Source organism: Hemibagrus wyckioides, linkage group LG19 (assembly GCF_019097595.1).
Source record: "Hemibagrus wyckioides isolate EC202008001 linkage group LG19, SWU_Hwy_1.0, whole genome shotgun sequence".
Classification (NCBI taxonomy): domain Eukaryota; kingdom Metazoa; phylum Chordata; class Actinopteri; order Siluriformes; family Bagridae; genus Hemibagrus; species Hemibagrus wyckioides.
In genome coordinates, this window is record NC_080728.1 from 5,729,301 (window position 1) to 5,745,000 (window position 15,700).

The following is a 15,700-nucleotide window of genomic DNA, read 5'->3' on the forward strand; positions in this document are numbered from 1 at the left end:
AGTTGAAACAAAGACCCACAACCACAACAACAGCAACAAAAAGCTGTTATCAAACCCATTTCTGCTCTCGGAGGCACCCCAAGTGCTAGTTCATGAGCATAAAATTTGTATAGTATGAATGTGAATATGAATTGTATGTATGAAGTATGTAAGGTTATTCCAAAAGAGGGGAAAACATCTCACACTAAAAGCCAACAAATAACTGACTAATCAGGCTTGTGATGATAAAATAATTCATTTACTCATACTGAGAGAAAATGTCACACAGAACAAACACAAGTGTATGAGTAAAAATAAAGGTTAAAGTGAACAAATCAAGGGAAACATGTCTGTCTAAGGACTCTATGAACTCAATAACAAACAACAAATCTAAGAAATATGAGTTGTTTTGTCTAAAAAATGATCTTATAATTAAATCCAAAAAAGAATTTATTCTTTACAGACTCTATTGGACTAAGAAACTGAAATAAATGTAAGAAAATGAGTCGCAGTAATCATAACGATTCCGTTAGCGTAAAGAAAAACAAAGATAACAAACCAGAAGTGTTTTAAGAAAAATCTGCGAAATGAAGGCAGGCTGGTATTATGATCAGACTGTATGGACTGGGATAAAGACAGCAGCTGCTGCTGGGCAAAACCAACAAAATGTTATTATGAAATTCTGCCCTAAAACAAGCCTGACTGAACCAAACCAAAGCAACACTCATTTAGCTTTCAGCGTGAATGAAGACTCTCTACCTCTCTTCCAGGGGCATCTGCAGTCAAGACAGAGGCTAAAAGGCTAGCAGGCGATGCTCTGTGTTTCACATTAAAGTGATCATTATGAAGATTTACCGTCTTTAGATTGTCACAAGGCACGACTGGCCAGAAGATACAGTCAGCTGAGCTTGCTTTCACTCTAGCTGATTAAGCGTAACTGCTATAATGATAAAACCAGTGGCTGTGGATTCTGTGAGCACTGGAAAGACAGAGGGCAGAAATGAAACGGGGTCTAAAACAGGGTTAACTGAGTGGTTTAGCTGTGGCATTCCCAGCGCACTGGCACATGACTCTGCAAGCTGAGCTATGAGCTGACTGACCGGTGTGGAAAACATAGCTGAAGGCATGCCAGAGACTGAATATGCTCTTATTTCATTCTCCTTTTCCACAGCAGGCCTCAGTAAATCAGCTTCAACCTGGAAAAACAAAACTCTTTCCACTCCTGTGAAAAACACAGACCTGTTTTTATTTGTTATATTTAACTAATTGTTCTTCTGATCATATCTTACTCATGATCTTCAGCACAGCAAATGAAATAACTAATATTCATGTGGAAATAATAACAATAATCCCAAAGGTTCGATCTGATATGTGCGAGACTGACAGGAGAGTAAGAAAAGCAGCTGTCTTAGGTTTAGCTTCAGAAATCAAACCAGGTTTTGTCAGTAAACACCACAAATTTACCTAATCATACCTACTTTATCTGTATAAACATTCCAACTGAACAGACAGATTTTTTCCTAGAGCCTTTTCACCATTCCCCTAGCTGGTAAACACCATTAAAAACACCTCATTAAATGTCATTTCAACTCTTCTTCTCAGAAACCACGCATCAGATCCTTCCATGTTTACAGCATGACGTCAAAATCTACACAGGTCACTCACACTGTCCACAGCCTTACGTTCCTCTTCTCTACTTTTACATGAGTTTACATCTAGCTTTAGTTCTGTTACTACACACTATTTGTTTAAATCTATAGCACTATCTATACTAATCACGGTTTCAACAATGTAATCAGCACTACACTTATCACTAATATTAGCTGACTAGCTTGTTGCTTAGCAACTCGCTGTTATCTGATGTTGTCACTGTGCGGAGATTTCAGTCCAAATTGCTGCCTGAATGTTTGACGGTCACTACAGTAGAACAGAAACCTGTTACTCAGACCTGTTACTGTAAAAGAACAGTTTAAGTCAGAGCGAACCAAAGATACACCATCCATTTTGCATATCAAAACATCAAAACGAGGTAGGAAATGATATTATTACAACTTATGACCTTGTTATTACAAATGACCACATAGAAGCTAGCACAAATGCAAAACTACTGAATATCATTTATTACTTAAAAATGTAAGAACATTTGGTCAAAGCATCACTTCTGATTACACATACCTAGATCTCTCTCACACACACACACAAACACACACACACACACACACACAGTACCACCCAGTATTATTCACCTGATGTACCATGGCTTGTTTCTGGTGCATGATTTTCTGGTTAATAATCCTGTTCTACTTTTTTTTATTCAGATTTTTTGCCCTGTCAAGTCCTTTTTCCGGTCGTCTAACATTTAGCCTGTTAGCGAAGCTTTCTTTCTGCCTGCTGACAACGTAGATCTTGTGATTTAAAGCCGATATCTGAGAACTGCGTTGTTCTGCTTTTTATTTATTATGGTTTGAAGTACAAGCCAGAAACATGCATCATGACATCATGAAACAGAAATAGTCCAATGTTTTCCCCATGAGGCCGACTTGCGAGATTTTTTAGAAGTGAAGTTAGCGAAGATAGGTGAATGATAGTTAAGTGGAGCACACTGATAGATTTGATTTCACATGAATAACTTCAAAACATTCTGAATGTACTGTGAGAGAAAGCCAGGGCGCTGCTTCAGCGTATCCTTCTGGCAGAAAAATTGAGGCGAGGCACACGACAAAACCTTACTAAAGTGAGATGGATTAGGGGACCGGGTTTCTAAGTGGTGCCTGTTAATGTTGTGCTGTCAATCATTCCAGATTGGCTCATCTGCTATTTTTATTAGAAAAGAAATGGAAGTATTTGTGTGTTAAAATGTGGCACTTGGAACAGTCTGATCCAGTCATTTAATTATTTATTCTTTGGTATTTCCATCTCACGCCTCACCTGTGCCCCACATTTTGAATATATCTGCCAGAAAGATAAGCAATCAGTCGGCACACAATGAGACAATTCTGCCCCTCCACAATAAAGACCAGATTAAGTTATTACGTTAAACATGAGCTAAACTCCAAAGTATCGATGGCATCTTGATGATGTAACCTCCGAGTAACAGCCGTCTCACAGTATGAGACACAACAGCTAACTGTGCAAACTTTCCTCCAGATGTTTTTAAACTGAGGTCTTACCTGACAACTTTGGTGCCACCTCGAGTGACCTGCATATCGACCACGCAGCCGGTGCTGACGGTGGACGCCACGTTGATCTCTGAAAACTCAGCCTGGAAAGAAAAGTGAATACAAATTTGGCTTTAGTGAACATTTGACTCAAGATTTAATGATTTTACAGAATACAACCACAGTGAAATGAAATCCTGGCCTCCTCCTCCTCCCCTTTAGCCTGTGGACATATAAATAAACTACATAAAAAAATAAGAATGAATGGAAATAAGCAGAAACGAATAACTTGAAGAAAAGTGAATATGATATGTAGTAAAGAATAAAGTAAAGTATAGTATATAGTAAAGTGGTTCAGGTTGGGAGATGTTTACACCTGTAAATGCACTATAGTCAATAATAACAACAGGAAAATCTAACGCACTAAATTAATAAAGCTTTTACGTATATAGGATATATTTATACAAACACACTATATTGCCATGCACTATATTGTCTTTACATGCACATGAATGTAATATGGAGTTGTCCCGCCCTTTGCAGCTATAACAGCTTCTGGGAAGGCTTTTCACAAGGTTTAGCAGTATGTTTATGGGAATCTTTGACCATTCTTCTAGAAGCGCATTTGTGAGGTCAGGCACTGATGTTGGACGAGAAGTCCTGGGTCGCAGTCTTCACTGTAATTCATCCCAAAGGTGTTCTATCAGGTTGAGGTCAGGACTCTGTGAAGTTCCTCCACACCAAACTCTCTCATCCATGTCTTTATGGACCTTGCTTTGTACACTGGTGTGCAGTCATGTTGGAACAGGAAGGGGTCATCCCCAAAAATTGGGAGCATGAAATTATCCAAAATGTCTTGGTATGCTGAAGCATTAAGAGTTCCTTTCACTGGAACTAAGAGGCTGAGCCCAACCCCTGAAAAACAACACCTGAATGCAACGATTTGGAGGGGTGTTCCAAAACTTTTGGCAACATAGTGTATAACCTTGTGCAACATTCAGCTATGCTTCATATAGAACCGTCTTTGCATTCCACAGTCAAAGATTTGCAAAAGTAATCTAATATATTCAGTATACAGAGAAATCCTCAAACATCTCTTTTCCAGACCTCACTGTAGAGTCTTACTGTTAGGAAGCAGGACAAATTGAGTTAGTCTCCTCTACTGCCTTCCAGCCTGGAAAAAAGCCGTGTGACAAGCTGTAGCCAAGCAACTCCAATGACTTAATCAAATGCATTAAATAACACACAGCGGGATACATGCTCGCCTAGTCCACAGTCAAGACGGACTACAGAAAAGGAAGCTAAGATTATAAGACACTAGCAATAAATTGTTTGCTGCATTGCTTCATATAATATTATATTGCATAGATCAGTACATATAACTGTATAACATACATTTATCTTTTACTGACAGAATAAACGAAGGCTTATTCAGGATTGGCAAAGACTAAGGACATTACTGCGAATATAAACTTGTAGTGGGATATTTATAGGAAATCTAATTCTAAATACTGGCAGTACAATAATATATTATAATATATATATAGATTCTTGTCTATGTATTCGTCAAAAAAAAGGCTGCTGCTACTATGCATTGGAAAAATAAGTGAATATCATCCATCATTTATTGTCTGCCTGTGAGAATCATGCAGTGTAACTCTAAACAGCACTGAACTAAAGAAGTGTCCATTTTAGTGCAACTGTTGTGGAAAATAAAGAATGCTGCAAGTCAATGAGAGCAGCTCAGAAGGCTCTGAAATGAAAAGATGATAATATATATATATACACACTATATTGCCAAAAGTATTCGCTCACCCATCCAAATAATCAGAATCAGGTGTTCCAATCACTTCCATGGCCACAGGTGTATAAAATCAAGCACCTAGGCATGCAGACTGTTTTTACAAACATTTGTGAAAGAATGGGTCGCTCTCAGGAGCTCAGTGAATTCCAGCGTGGAACTGTGATAGGATGCCACCTGTGCAACAAATCCAGTCGTGAAATTTCCTCGCTCCTAAATATTCCACAGTCAACTGTCAGCTGTATTATAAGAACGTGGAAGTGTTTGGGAACGACAGCAACTCAGCCACGAAGTGGTAGGCCACGTAAACTGACGGAGCGGGGTCAGCGGATGCTGAGGCGCATAGTGCGAAGAGGTCGCCAACTTTCTGCAGTCAATCGCTACAGACCTCCAAACTTCATGTGGCCTTCAGATTAGCTGAAGAACAGTGCGCAGAGAGCTCCATGGAATGGGTTTCCATGGCCGAGCAGCTGCATCCAAGCCATACATCACCAAGTGCAATGCAAAGCGTCGGATGCAGTGGTGTAAAGCACGCCGCCACTGGACTCTAGAGCAGTGGAGACGCGTTCTCTGGAGTGACGAATCGCGCTTCTCCATCTGGCAATCTGATGGACGAGTCTGGGTTTGGCGGTTGCCAGGAGAACGGTACTTTTCTGACTGCATTGTGCCAAGTGTAAAGTTTGGTGGAGGGGGGATTATGGTGTGGGGTTCTTTTTCAGGAGCTGGGCTTGGCCCCTTAGTTCCAGTGAAAGGAACTCTGAATGCTTCAGCATGCCAAGACATTTTGGACAATTCCATGCTCCCAACTTTGTGGGAACAGTTTGGAGCTGGCCCCTTCCTCTTCCAACATGACTGTGCACCAGTGCACAAAGCAAGGTCCATAAAGACATGGATGACAGAGTCTGGTGTGGAGGAACTTGACTGGCCTGCACAGAGTCCTGACCTCAACCCGATAGAACACCTTTGGGATGAATTAGAGCGGAGACTGAGAGCCAGGCCTTCTCATCTAACATCAGTGTGTGACCTCACAAATGCGCTTCTGGAAGAATGGTCAAAAATTCCCATAAACACACTCCTAAACCTTGTGGACAGCCTTCCCAGAAGAGTTGAAGCTGTTATAGCTGCAAAGGGTGGACCGACGTCATATTGAACCCTATGGATTAGGAATGGGATGTCACTTAAGTTCATATGCGAGTCAAGGCAGGTGAGCGAATACTTTTGGCAATATAGTGTATATATATATATATATATATATATATATATATATATATATATATATATATATACTAAATAAATAACTACAATAAATAAATACAACCTAAAAAACAAATGCATGTCGTGCAAGAAATAAATAGTCATTAAAATAAAGCAAAAAAAAAAACAATAAGTATATAAATAATATATAAATATATAATATATAAATAATAAGCAAATAATACAATTTAAACAGTGTTATTTATTATTCAGTCAACATAATTTGTTTACAGTGAATATTATTATTATTGCATATTAAATGTTATTATATTTGATATTGTTACTAAATATGGCCATTTATTAATTTTATTTTTTTAATTTTTTAATTTTATTATTTATTAATAATTTATTTATTGTCATAACTATGTATATTTATTATATATCACTGTTTAATGCATCCTGACTTGCATTCCACTGTTATATAAATTACATTAGGTGTAATATTTAAATAAATTGATGGCAATTGTGTTGTGCGATGTGTTTTGTTTCTGTTGTGACCAAACATTAAGAGCAATTCCTAATACATGCAAAGGTGTATGGCGAATAAAATGATTCTGATGTACAATATGTAGATAAAAATAAGCATGAGTAATTGTACTGATGTAAGTTACAGGATGTTGTTTGATGTAGCTCAGAAATATCTACCTGACCCTGTTCGCTTTCAGCAAACACAATATGGAAAACTGATATGCAGTCCACTGTGCACATAAATCAACAATACATTGTGTGTGACACACACACACACACACAGATCAAATTCCTTTAGTGGAAGAACACATTAACATTTTCTCTGACCATATAAACCCCAAAAGCAGGCCCTTCCTGGACAAAAAAATGGTGGAGCCTCTACACCAACAGTGATCGTCTGGCATGCTAAAAAAGGGAACCATCAGTCAACCGTGTTGGCTGACCAGCACAGAACGAGTCACATCCAGTTAGCCCTTTTGGTCGAGGGATGAGCAGTGCATCAGCATGGGGCAAACAGTGTAGGACCGAATTCATGCTACCATAGTTACTGTCAGGGAAACACATTCAGGCTTCTCTTGGACCCGTTCCTCGACTGGGAAAAGAAAACAGGAAGGAGTCCGTGTAGACAATGCCCTAGCACTGTTTTCCCTCTATTTTAACCAGCACTGCTATCAGTATTGATGTCATCTGGTGGCTGAACTCTGAACTATTGAAGTCACATGAGCATGAGCAGTACTCAACAATCCTCAGGTCAGGGCAGTGAATCAATAAGCACCGAAAAAATCTCATTGTGTCATGCTTAATTTCTTTTGGGTCATAACTCATAGCTGGTAAATGAGATGATCTGCATGATGCACAGTATTTGGTTTAAAGCTACAGTACATGGTGTTGTTTTGTTTGAAAAAAATAAATAAAAATAAAGCATGATTATTAAATCAGGGAAGGGTCACCATTATGGGTTAATAGGGTCAGATCAGAATTGGCAGGAAGTGTGTTCACATGTGTTAAATACTAACTCTGATACAGAGTTTCAAACATCATCATGCCTCAGCAGATGATGTTTAGGCAGAAAGACTGGCAGGAGCAGGCAGCAGTCCTTCATGTTGTGAGGTGAGGCCTCCGTCTCTATGGATCCGACTTGTTTGTCCAGCACATCCCACAGATGCTCAATCTGACTGAAATCTGTGGAATTTGGAGGCTAAGTCAACATCTTGAGCTCTTGGTCATGTTCCTTAAACTTTTGGTATGTTCTAACCACAGCATACTGGGAACACCTTGTTTTGGAGATGCTCTTACCCAGTCGTCTAGACATCACAATTTTTGCTCATATCCTTATACACACTTGTCCATTTGTTCCTACTTCCAACTGAGTGTTCACTTGCTGCCTAATATATCTCACTGCTTGACAGGTCTCACAGTAATGAGATCATTGTTCTATGTTATTCACGTCACCTGCCAGTGGATTTAATGGAATGGCTGATCAGTGTATGTGCAACAGAATTATAAAAATAAACCTCTTTTGATTTAAAGCAATCAAAAAGATTCACTGACATTAATTTATTACACATGGTATTTATAGTTAGCAACAACAGACAAGTTGGGATTGTGCCTTCTTAAACAGCCAAAACTATTTTAGACTCCATTTATCCGTTTTTTACAGATTTATACAAAAAATTTATGTTTCTGCTGTATGCATGGGCACCGTCTGTTTTTTGCCAAATCATGCCGTATGGACTCAACTCAGGGTTTAGGCCAACTGGCACAGTGAAGACCTCAACCTCAGGAAGTCAAAAGCCTGTCGAACAGATGTGTCCACTGAGATCTTATATATTGTCAAAGACGAAGAATGAGATCGGTCAGATCTGAGAAATTGCTCAGGTGAAAATGCCCGAATCGCTACAGTGGATTTGTCTTAACATTTCATGGTTTAAATACTGGAATATGATACAAAAGGTGTCTGCAGGATGGATGACAGCCACACATTTCACAAAAAAATGTTTAATAAGGAGACAGTCATTCTAAGGAGCATCATTTATTTTAAATAGTGAAGACTACCTTATATATATATATATATATATATATATATATATATATATATATATAGAGAGAGAGAGAGAGAGAGAGAGAGAGAGAGAGAGAGAGAAAGGGAGAGAGCATGTAGAGTGAATTCAAGACTGGATAAAAATACAGAGCAAAAATATTCAGTCCTTTTAAAAGTCAACTGATTTAAACCAGTATGTTTTCACAGCAAAATTTTCAACGTCAAAATTCATTATCTATCAGCAGAACCCCTAAAAAACACTGAAAAATGTCGTATGCATAATTATTCAGACCGGTACTTTATAGAACCAGCTCTAGCTGCAGTGTTAAGTGTGTTGTGGTAACCAGTTGTGCTTAGCAGACTTGCTCCAGGTTCTTCATATTGGTTGAAACAACATGATTCAGATCTGGGCTTTGACCTGACCCCTGTAGTACATTTAATCAATTTGCTTATAACCCCTCTTACACTGTTTTCGCCCTTTGGGTTTTTTGTCCTGTTAATATGCCAAGTTTCTCCAAAGCTTTTTTTTTCATTTTTTTATTTTTATAAAGTTCATTTGATAACCAGCTGTATGTTGCTCCATCCGTTCATACCTCAAATCCGAAAAAATGCCAGGTTCTGAGGATGAAAAGCGTCCCCCAGAACACGATGCCACCACTACCATGTTTCACTATTTCAGTGGATGGTATTAACTGTGTAAATGTGGAACTATATCTTTAAGAAAATATATTTCATCTGGAGCTTTCAGGACCTGGATTTTCTTGAAAAATCAGTGCAAGAGAACATCAATTTTCAATAAAAATATTGGAGAGGGAGAATACATGTGTTTATCACTGACAAATCTGTTAAGCTGAATACTTTTTGTACTGTATATCACTATTACTGTAGGTTTCTTTTCTTGTATATGTCTTAAAGCTGATTTAGACCTTTTAGGGAAGCCAGCACAACAGCACTAGATTAATAAGAAAAATAAATGCAATAATATGAACTGGACCTTAGTCTGATTCTCTCTATTCCTGTAGCCTTAATTAATTAAATTTAATTTAATTAATTTTATTTATTAATTTAATTTAATTTAATTAATTTTATTTATTTATTAATTTTATTTATTTATTTTTATTAATTTTATTTATTAATTTTATTTAATTTAATTTAATGAAATGGATTATATACATCCTACGTTCCAATTTTCAACATGCAACATTCCCTCAAGATGCATTTGGAGGAGAAAATAAAAGTATGCAATCCATGTACAAATGAAACAAAAATGGCAGAACTGTATTAGGGATTTTTTGTAGCTTGAACGAAAGAGTTACATCTATGCTGTTTACCATGTTTGGAATTCAGAGCAAACATGGCATGAAGCCAGTATAGCATTACAGACCTGAAACACTTCAGGTCAGGTTAGAATGTGCTAAAGAGAAACTTGGGAATTGGTTCAATCATACAGGCCAAGTCAGGCATGCAGTACCGAGCCATCTACATGCCAGACTGGATTTGATTGTTGTGCTTGGCTGGGAGCACTGGCAACCTGAACCCAGGCATTCTGAAAAAACAAAACAGAAAAAGTTCCAGGACTGCAATGACAACACGCTGCAGTTTCGCTGACCACCAAAACATGCAGTGACCTAAAGTTGTCAACAGCACTGAATAAACAACTTTAGGTATAAAATCCTGATATTACATATTTAACAGTCCCTGAGGGATAGTTTTAGTATTTTCCACACTCTGATGCTCCTGTTTAAAAGAATGTGGCTTGCATATACAGAACACATTCCAGAAAGCTTATTTATTGCTACAGGAGCTGTTAAATAATGACTCTTGAGCTTTAATGTAATGAAGTCTTTTCTCTACCGTGCATCAGACGGAATGGATTTATTTATTTATTTCAGTTTATTGTGGGTCCTGTAAGAGAGCACTGGAGATATATAAATATATATATATATATATAAAAAAAAAGAAATAAAATATCTAAATTCACACTCCATCTCACAGGCAGAAAATCCTCTCGGTGCTCTGGGTGGTCTCGAGCCCGAAGCACTCTCCGAGCAGCTGGATGCCTCCTTATAAGGCAGCAGGACAGAGCGGTGATAATACAAAAGCAAGCACGTAGCCACACGCTAATGGGCAGGAGAGAGTACAGAAGGAGAAAAAAAATCATGGGTTTTTATTATGGTTTTCTTTTATGGTGGGTGTGCAGGTACGGTTGTTTACAGGTAAGGGATAGACGGCGCTCCAGTATGACATGATAAAGGAATCTGAAGTGGGTCCATTAAAAAGAAAGGCCTCTTTAACAATGGTGTGTGTAGCGCAAAGTGCATTTACACTACAGCTGATTTGCATTTATTGACACTGACCAAACTTTATAAAAGACAATACATCCATGGCTTATCTCAGGTGCTTCATTATACATAGCCATTAGAGAGAGATCTTTAGGAAGGCACATGCTGGCAAAATACAGAGGTTTGGGCTTCTCCTTACTGCATCGCTGACTAATCCCCCAGCCATCACTGTGCGACTGTGTTATAAGCTATGACTGAATGTACGTATTAATGTAGATATTTATGTACAGTATGTATGTGTTTATTTATGTATATATGTATAAGTGTGTTTGTTCGTGATGTGGGTAAGGTTTTTCTTTCTTCCTTTTTTGTCCTCTGCTCCTTCATCACTTATACTCGTGACTTACTTTATTCAGAATCCGAAACAAGGCACTGTCAGCTTGTGTATAAGTTATTATTCGTTTGTATGATGCCTTATAATCAGAAGATTTCCAATGGACTTCTCTCATGTGGCATAGAAATATGGAAACCAGTTTTGTCATATAAATAGAAGAAAATGTAAAATAGAAAAAAAAAAACTCACAGAGAGGTGAAGGTGCAAAGTAAGGATAAAAGAGGAAAAGAAAAGGAAATAATCTAAAATAATAATAATAAAAAATAAATAAATAAATAAAGTTTAACATAATGGGCAGCACGGTGGCTTAGTGGGTAGCACTGTTGCCTCACAGCAAGAAGGTCCTGGGTTCGAACAGGCAGGGGCCTTTCTGTGTGGAGATTGCATGTTCTCCCCGTGCCAGTGTGGGTTTACTCATAGTCCAAAAACATGTACATTAGGTTGACTGGCAATTCTAAATTGCCTGTGAGTGTGTGGTTGTCTGTCTATATATGGCCCTGTGATGGACTGGTGACCTGTCCAGGGTGTAACCCTGCCTTTCACCCAATGTGTGCTGGGATAGGCTCCAGCAAATCTCCCCGTGACCCTAATTAGGAATAAAGCTGGTATAGAAAATGGATGGATGAATGTTTAACATAATGTGAAAAGGCTAAATTCTAGAGACAAACGAGAGAAAAGAATTTGGAATTAATTGAGATGGAAAGAAAATGGATCTAAAAGATCTATCCAAGCCGATTTAAGACACAGTGTTAAGGTTTATCTAAACTAATGTTATCATACACAGAGTTTGCCCGTCAGTATGACCGCCATGTGTCACGGTTATGCCGCCTCCAGTTTCCCATCAGCCACTGAACCTCACCGGATCACGTCACATGACTGCACCTGATTCACCTTCTGAGTTAATGAGCATTTGGATTTTGTTTTTCGATGTCGCTTGTTGTCTGCTGTTTTGCCAAGAGATCGTTGTTTACGTTTTTCTGTATAGTCAGTGTTTTATATCAGCCGCCTCTACGATTCCCTGACATCGCGTTTAGATCACGTGAGAACAGTGAGCACTCATAAATGCCGTTAACTTTCTGCTAAATTCCATACAGCGCACTAAAGCTCTGTGGTCCTCATCCAAGTCTACACTTTGGTTACATCATCAAAGTATGAACCTTCACTGAGCACTTGAGTCTGTTTAAAAATGCATTTGGGACATGGCATTAGTGTTTTAATGCAACTAGAGAGTTGTGGAGTACTGGGAAGTAGATCAAAAGAAAATAGGGGAGGACAATCGGTACACATAAAGGCAGACCTGGTGGGAGAGAGTGCAGGAGCGAACTTTATGAACAGTCAGGGGAAGACCAGCATCAACAGAAAAGTCTTCTTAAAATGGAAAAAGTCTTAATCAAGGATAAAGGACTTCAGCTCTTTTCCTGAAACACTATGGTGTCTCCTAGAACCATGCAGGACATTTTTCTGGTGCAAAATGTGCCCTATTATGTAGATCCAGAGCAAATAAACAGCAGTCCATCAGACTGAAGCATTTCTGTGTATCCACAGCAGCAGGGATGTTTACTAGATGCCTCTAGGTGTCAGAATAGAGCTCAAAGTAGGTCACTGTCCTATCAGCTTTAAAGAAAAACTCACTCTCATACACATATTTAATACACTTTATTCACGTCATATTTCTGTCACTCTGTTGTTTCTAGCACAGCTACAATGGAGAAACATTTTTAGCTAACTGAGTTACAGCAGAAAATCGGCTCGGTTTGTTAGCAAGCTCCACGATGTCAAGTATGATAGCGCTGATGATAGCAATAGCATGAAAGATTAAACTTTATCTGTTTAAGGGGCTGGACAGACTGGAAGACTAAACCTCTGCTGCATCGTTCCCTTTAGGTACAGAAGGAAGCAACGGGTAGCACTTCACTGTAAGACATTTCAACATAGTCTTAGAAAAGAAAGTTTATCCACTGGATTACTTTAGGTTTCATTTTTGAAAATCCAAAACTTTGGAGTTAAAGAGAAGGCGCACTTGTGTCTAGCATGTTTTACGGTCTATCAACAGGTAGTCAAAAGGCATTGTGGGTAATGCAGGAAACGATTAACCAAAGTGAAAATAAAGAAATTGAGAATTTCTTATTCCTTGGAATCAACAATCTATTGTAACTCTTTACCACAGCTAAAGAACAGACATCCGGGTTTGCTTGGGTGTTTGTAATTAGGGGTTTAAACAAATTGCTTTGTGGTGTTTGCGATGACACACACACACACACACACACACACACTACAGTACAGTCATTCAGCCTGATTTCTCCTGAAGCTGACTAGGGTGAAATAGTTTGCAAACATGTTTTGTTCACTCTTTACCCAGACAGAGAGATGTAACCGCATCAACGACCACAAAGCAAATGTGCAGCCTTTGAACTTTTCCTTCTGCCTGCCAGCTTCGATCACCCATTAAATCCCAGCAGCTCCTTTCAGAGACAAACCATGTCTTGCCAATGGCTTGCAGATGGATTGCAAAAGCGGTGAGATGTTATCGTTCTGCTTAAATAACAAGTGTCTAGACTGGGTAACGCTGCATACTGAGGGCATTGGCAATGCTGGTGTAGGCGTAGCAGGACAAAAAAAAAAGGAAAGCATGCAGTAACTGAGGGATATGACTACATACAGGTAGTCTGGTGAATACAGGAAGTTATTTATAGTCAAAACATTTTTTTTGTATTCCTGAGAACTCTTTCTGTGGGATCGCAGCCTCATTTCGGTAATTATTTCTTATTTTACATCCACATGAGTGATACCGCACAGGCACACGGTTATTTGAAAGGTGTGTGTGTGTGTGTGTGTATATATATATATCCTGGAGATAAATCTATTCAGCATGGCTAAACCAACAGAAATGAGAAAAATGGAATCACGAATGATCTTTTTCTTATTAGAAACCTACCTGCTCCACACGGATCTCATATTCCCCGTTCAGCTTCCTCCCTCGGAAATATTTTGCCCTGGAAAAGCAAAAAAGAGAAGGCAATGTTTATCAGACGACGCTTTAATCATCGTTATATTTCGGCTGATGAAACAATTGTCAGTAAAAGGCAGGAGTTAGGACAGGAGTGTAAGAACAGGAGTTCCAGTTCTTAGTGTCTCAATAAACCACTGTGGTGGACAACCAGAAGCTTAAAAAAATCAATAAGTAACCAAAGTGTTATATCTAACTGCGTTTTTTACATGCTTCTGTTCATTTAATGCCATTTATCTCTCGAGCAGGCCAAAGTGTTAACCTTTATAAATAGTGGGATTCATAAAAGTTTAACAAGCTCTGCATTTTTTTTCCTGATGAACAGGTCATTTAGAAACTGACCCGGTGAATGGCTAAAACATACACTTTGTAGCTATAAAGGGACTCAGTGTGCAGGCTGATGAGATCAACCTGCACTCACGCTGTTTTCTCACATCCGTTAAATGATTAATGAATGCTTTTTCTTCTCCCTCTCTCTGGAACTGACACTATATAGTTTGTGGGCACTTGACCATAACACCAAATATGCATGTTAAACATCTAATTCCCACAAGAGATTTAGTCTTTAACACGCTCCACTCTTCTGGGAAGGTTTTCCACTAAATGTTGGAGCGTGGCTGAGGGGATTAGTGATCATTCAGCTGTAAGAGTGAGATCAGACACTGATGTGGTAAGAGTTCTGTGGTTCAGTCGGTATGGGGAGTGGGGTTGAGTCAGAGTCTGGGTTTTGTGCAGGACACTCCAGTTCTTCCACACCTTAACACAACATGTCTTCATGGAGCTCAGGGGTTTTGTGCACAGGGGCATTGTCATGCTGGAACAGGGTTTGAGTCTCTACATTCTGTACAATTTGAGACAACAGTTTAGAAAGCCACATGTGGGTGTGATGATCACATACATTTTTGCCCATATAGTGTGTCTTTGCTTTAATCTACAGCACTGCCCGTTATTTAGAAAACAGTGAAAGCCAAGGGGTTCAAGCGCTTTGCTTACTGTTCATCACATTCAAATGCACCACATTAGATAGTTCCCACTGAATCTCAGGGAAAAAGTACTGTTATTTGACAAAAAAAAAAAAAGAACAAGAAAAATAACAGCTGCAAAACAAATTAAATGTCAAATAATAAAGATTAACACTCGATGATACGATGGCGGAATCTGAGCACCTGCAGTTAAAACGTGCCATGAACGATGATTTAAACTACGAGTCTTTACAAAAGTGCTTCAACTGCACATCTGCACAAGCCTAGTCTTCCCCCGAAGGGTCTTATTCACGACAACTTGCAAAGAGGAAACTTTCTGCTATGTGACTTCAC

General features: G+C 38.7%; 1 protein-coding gene across 1 annotated transcript in view; it reads right to left on the reverse strand.

The window, feature by feature from the left end:
* Positions 1-15,700, reverse strand: part of syn3 (synapsin III) — a 109,903-nt gene that overhangs the window by 60,678 nt on the left and 33,525 nt on the right. The window contains exons 3-4 of the mRNA XM_058416766.1: positions 14,313-14,370; positions 3,150-3,241 (exon numbers count right to left, since the gene is read on the reverse strand). Of these exons, the coding sequence (XP_058272749.1) occupies positions 3,150-3,241; positions 14,313-14,370 (150 nt within the window). The remainder of the gene's footprint in view (positions 1-3,149; positions 3,242-14,312; positions 14,371-15,700) is intronic.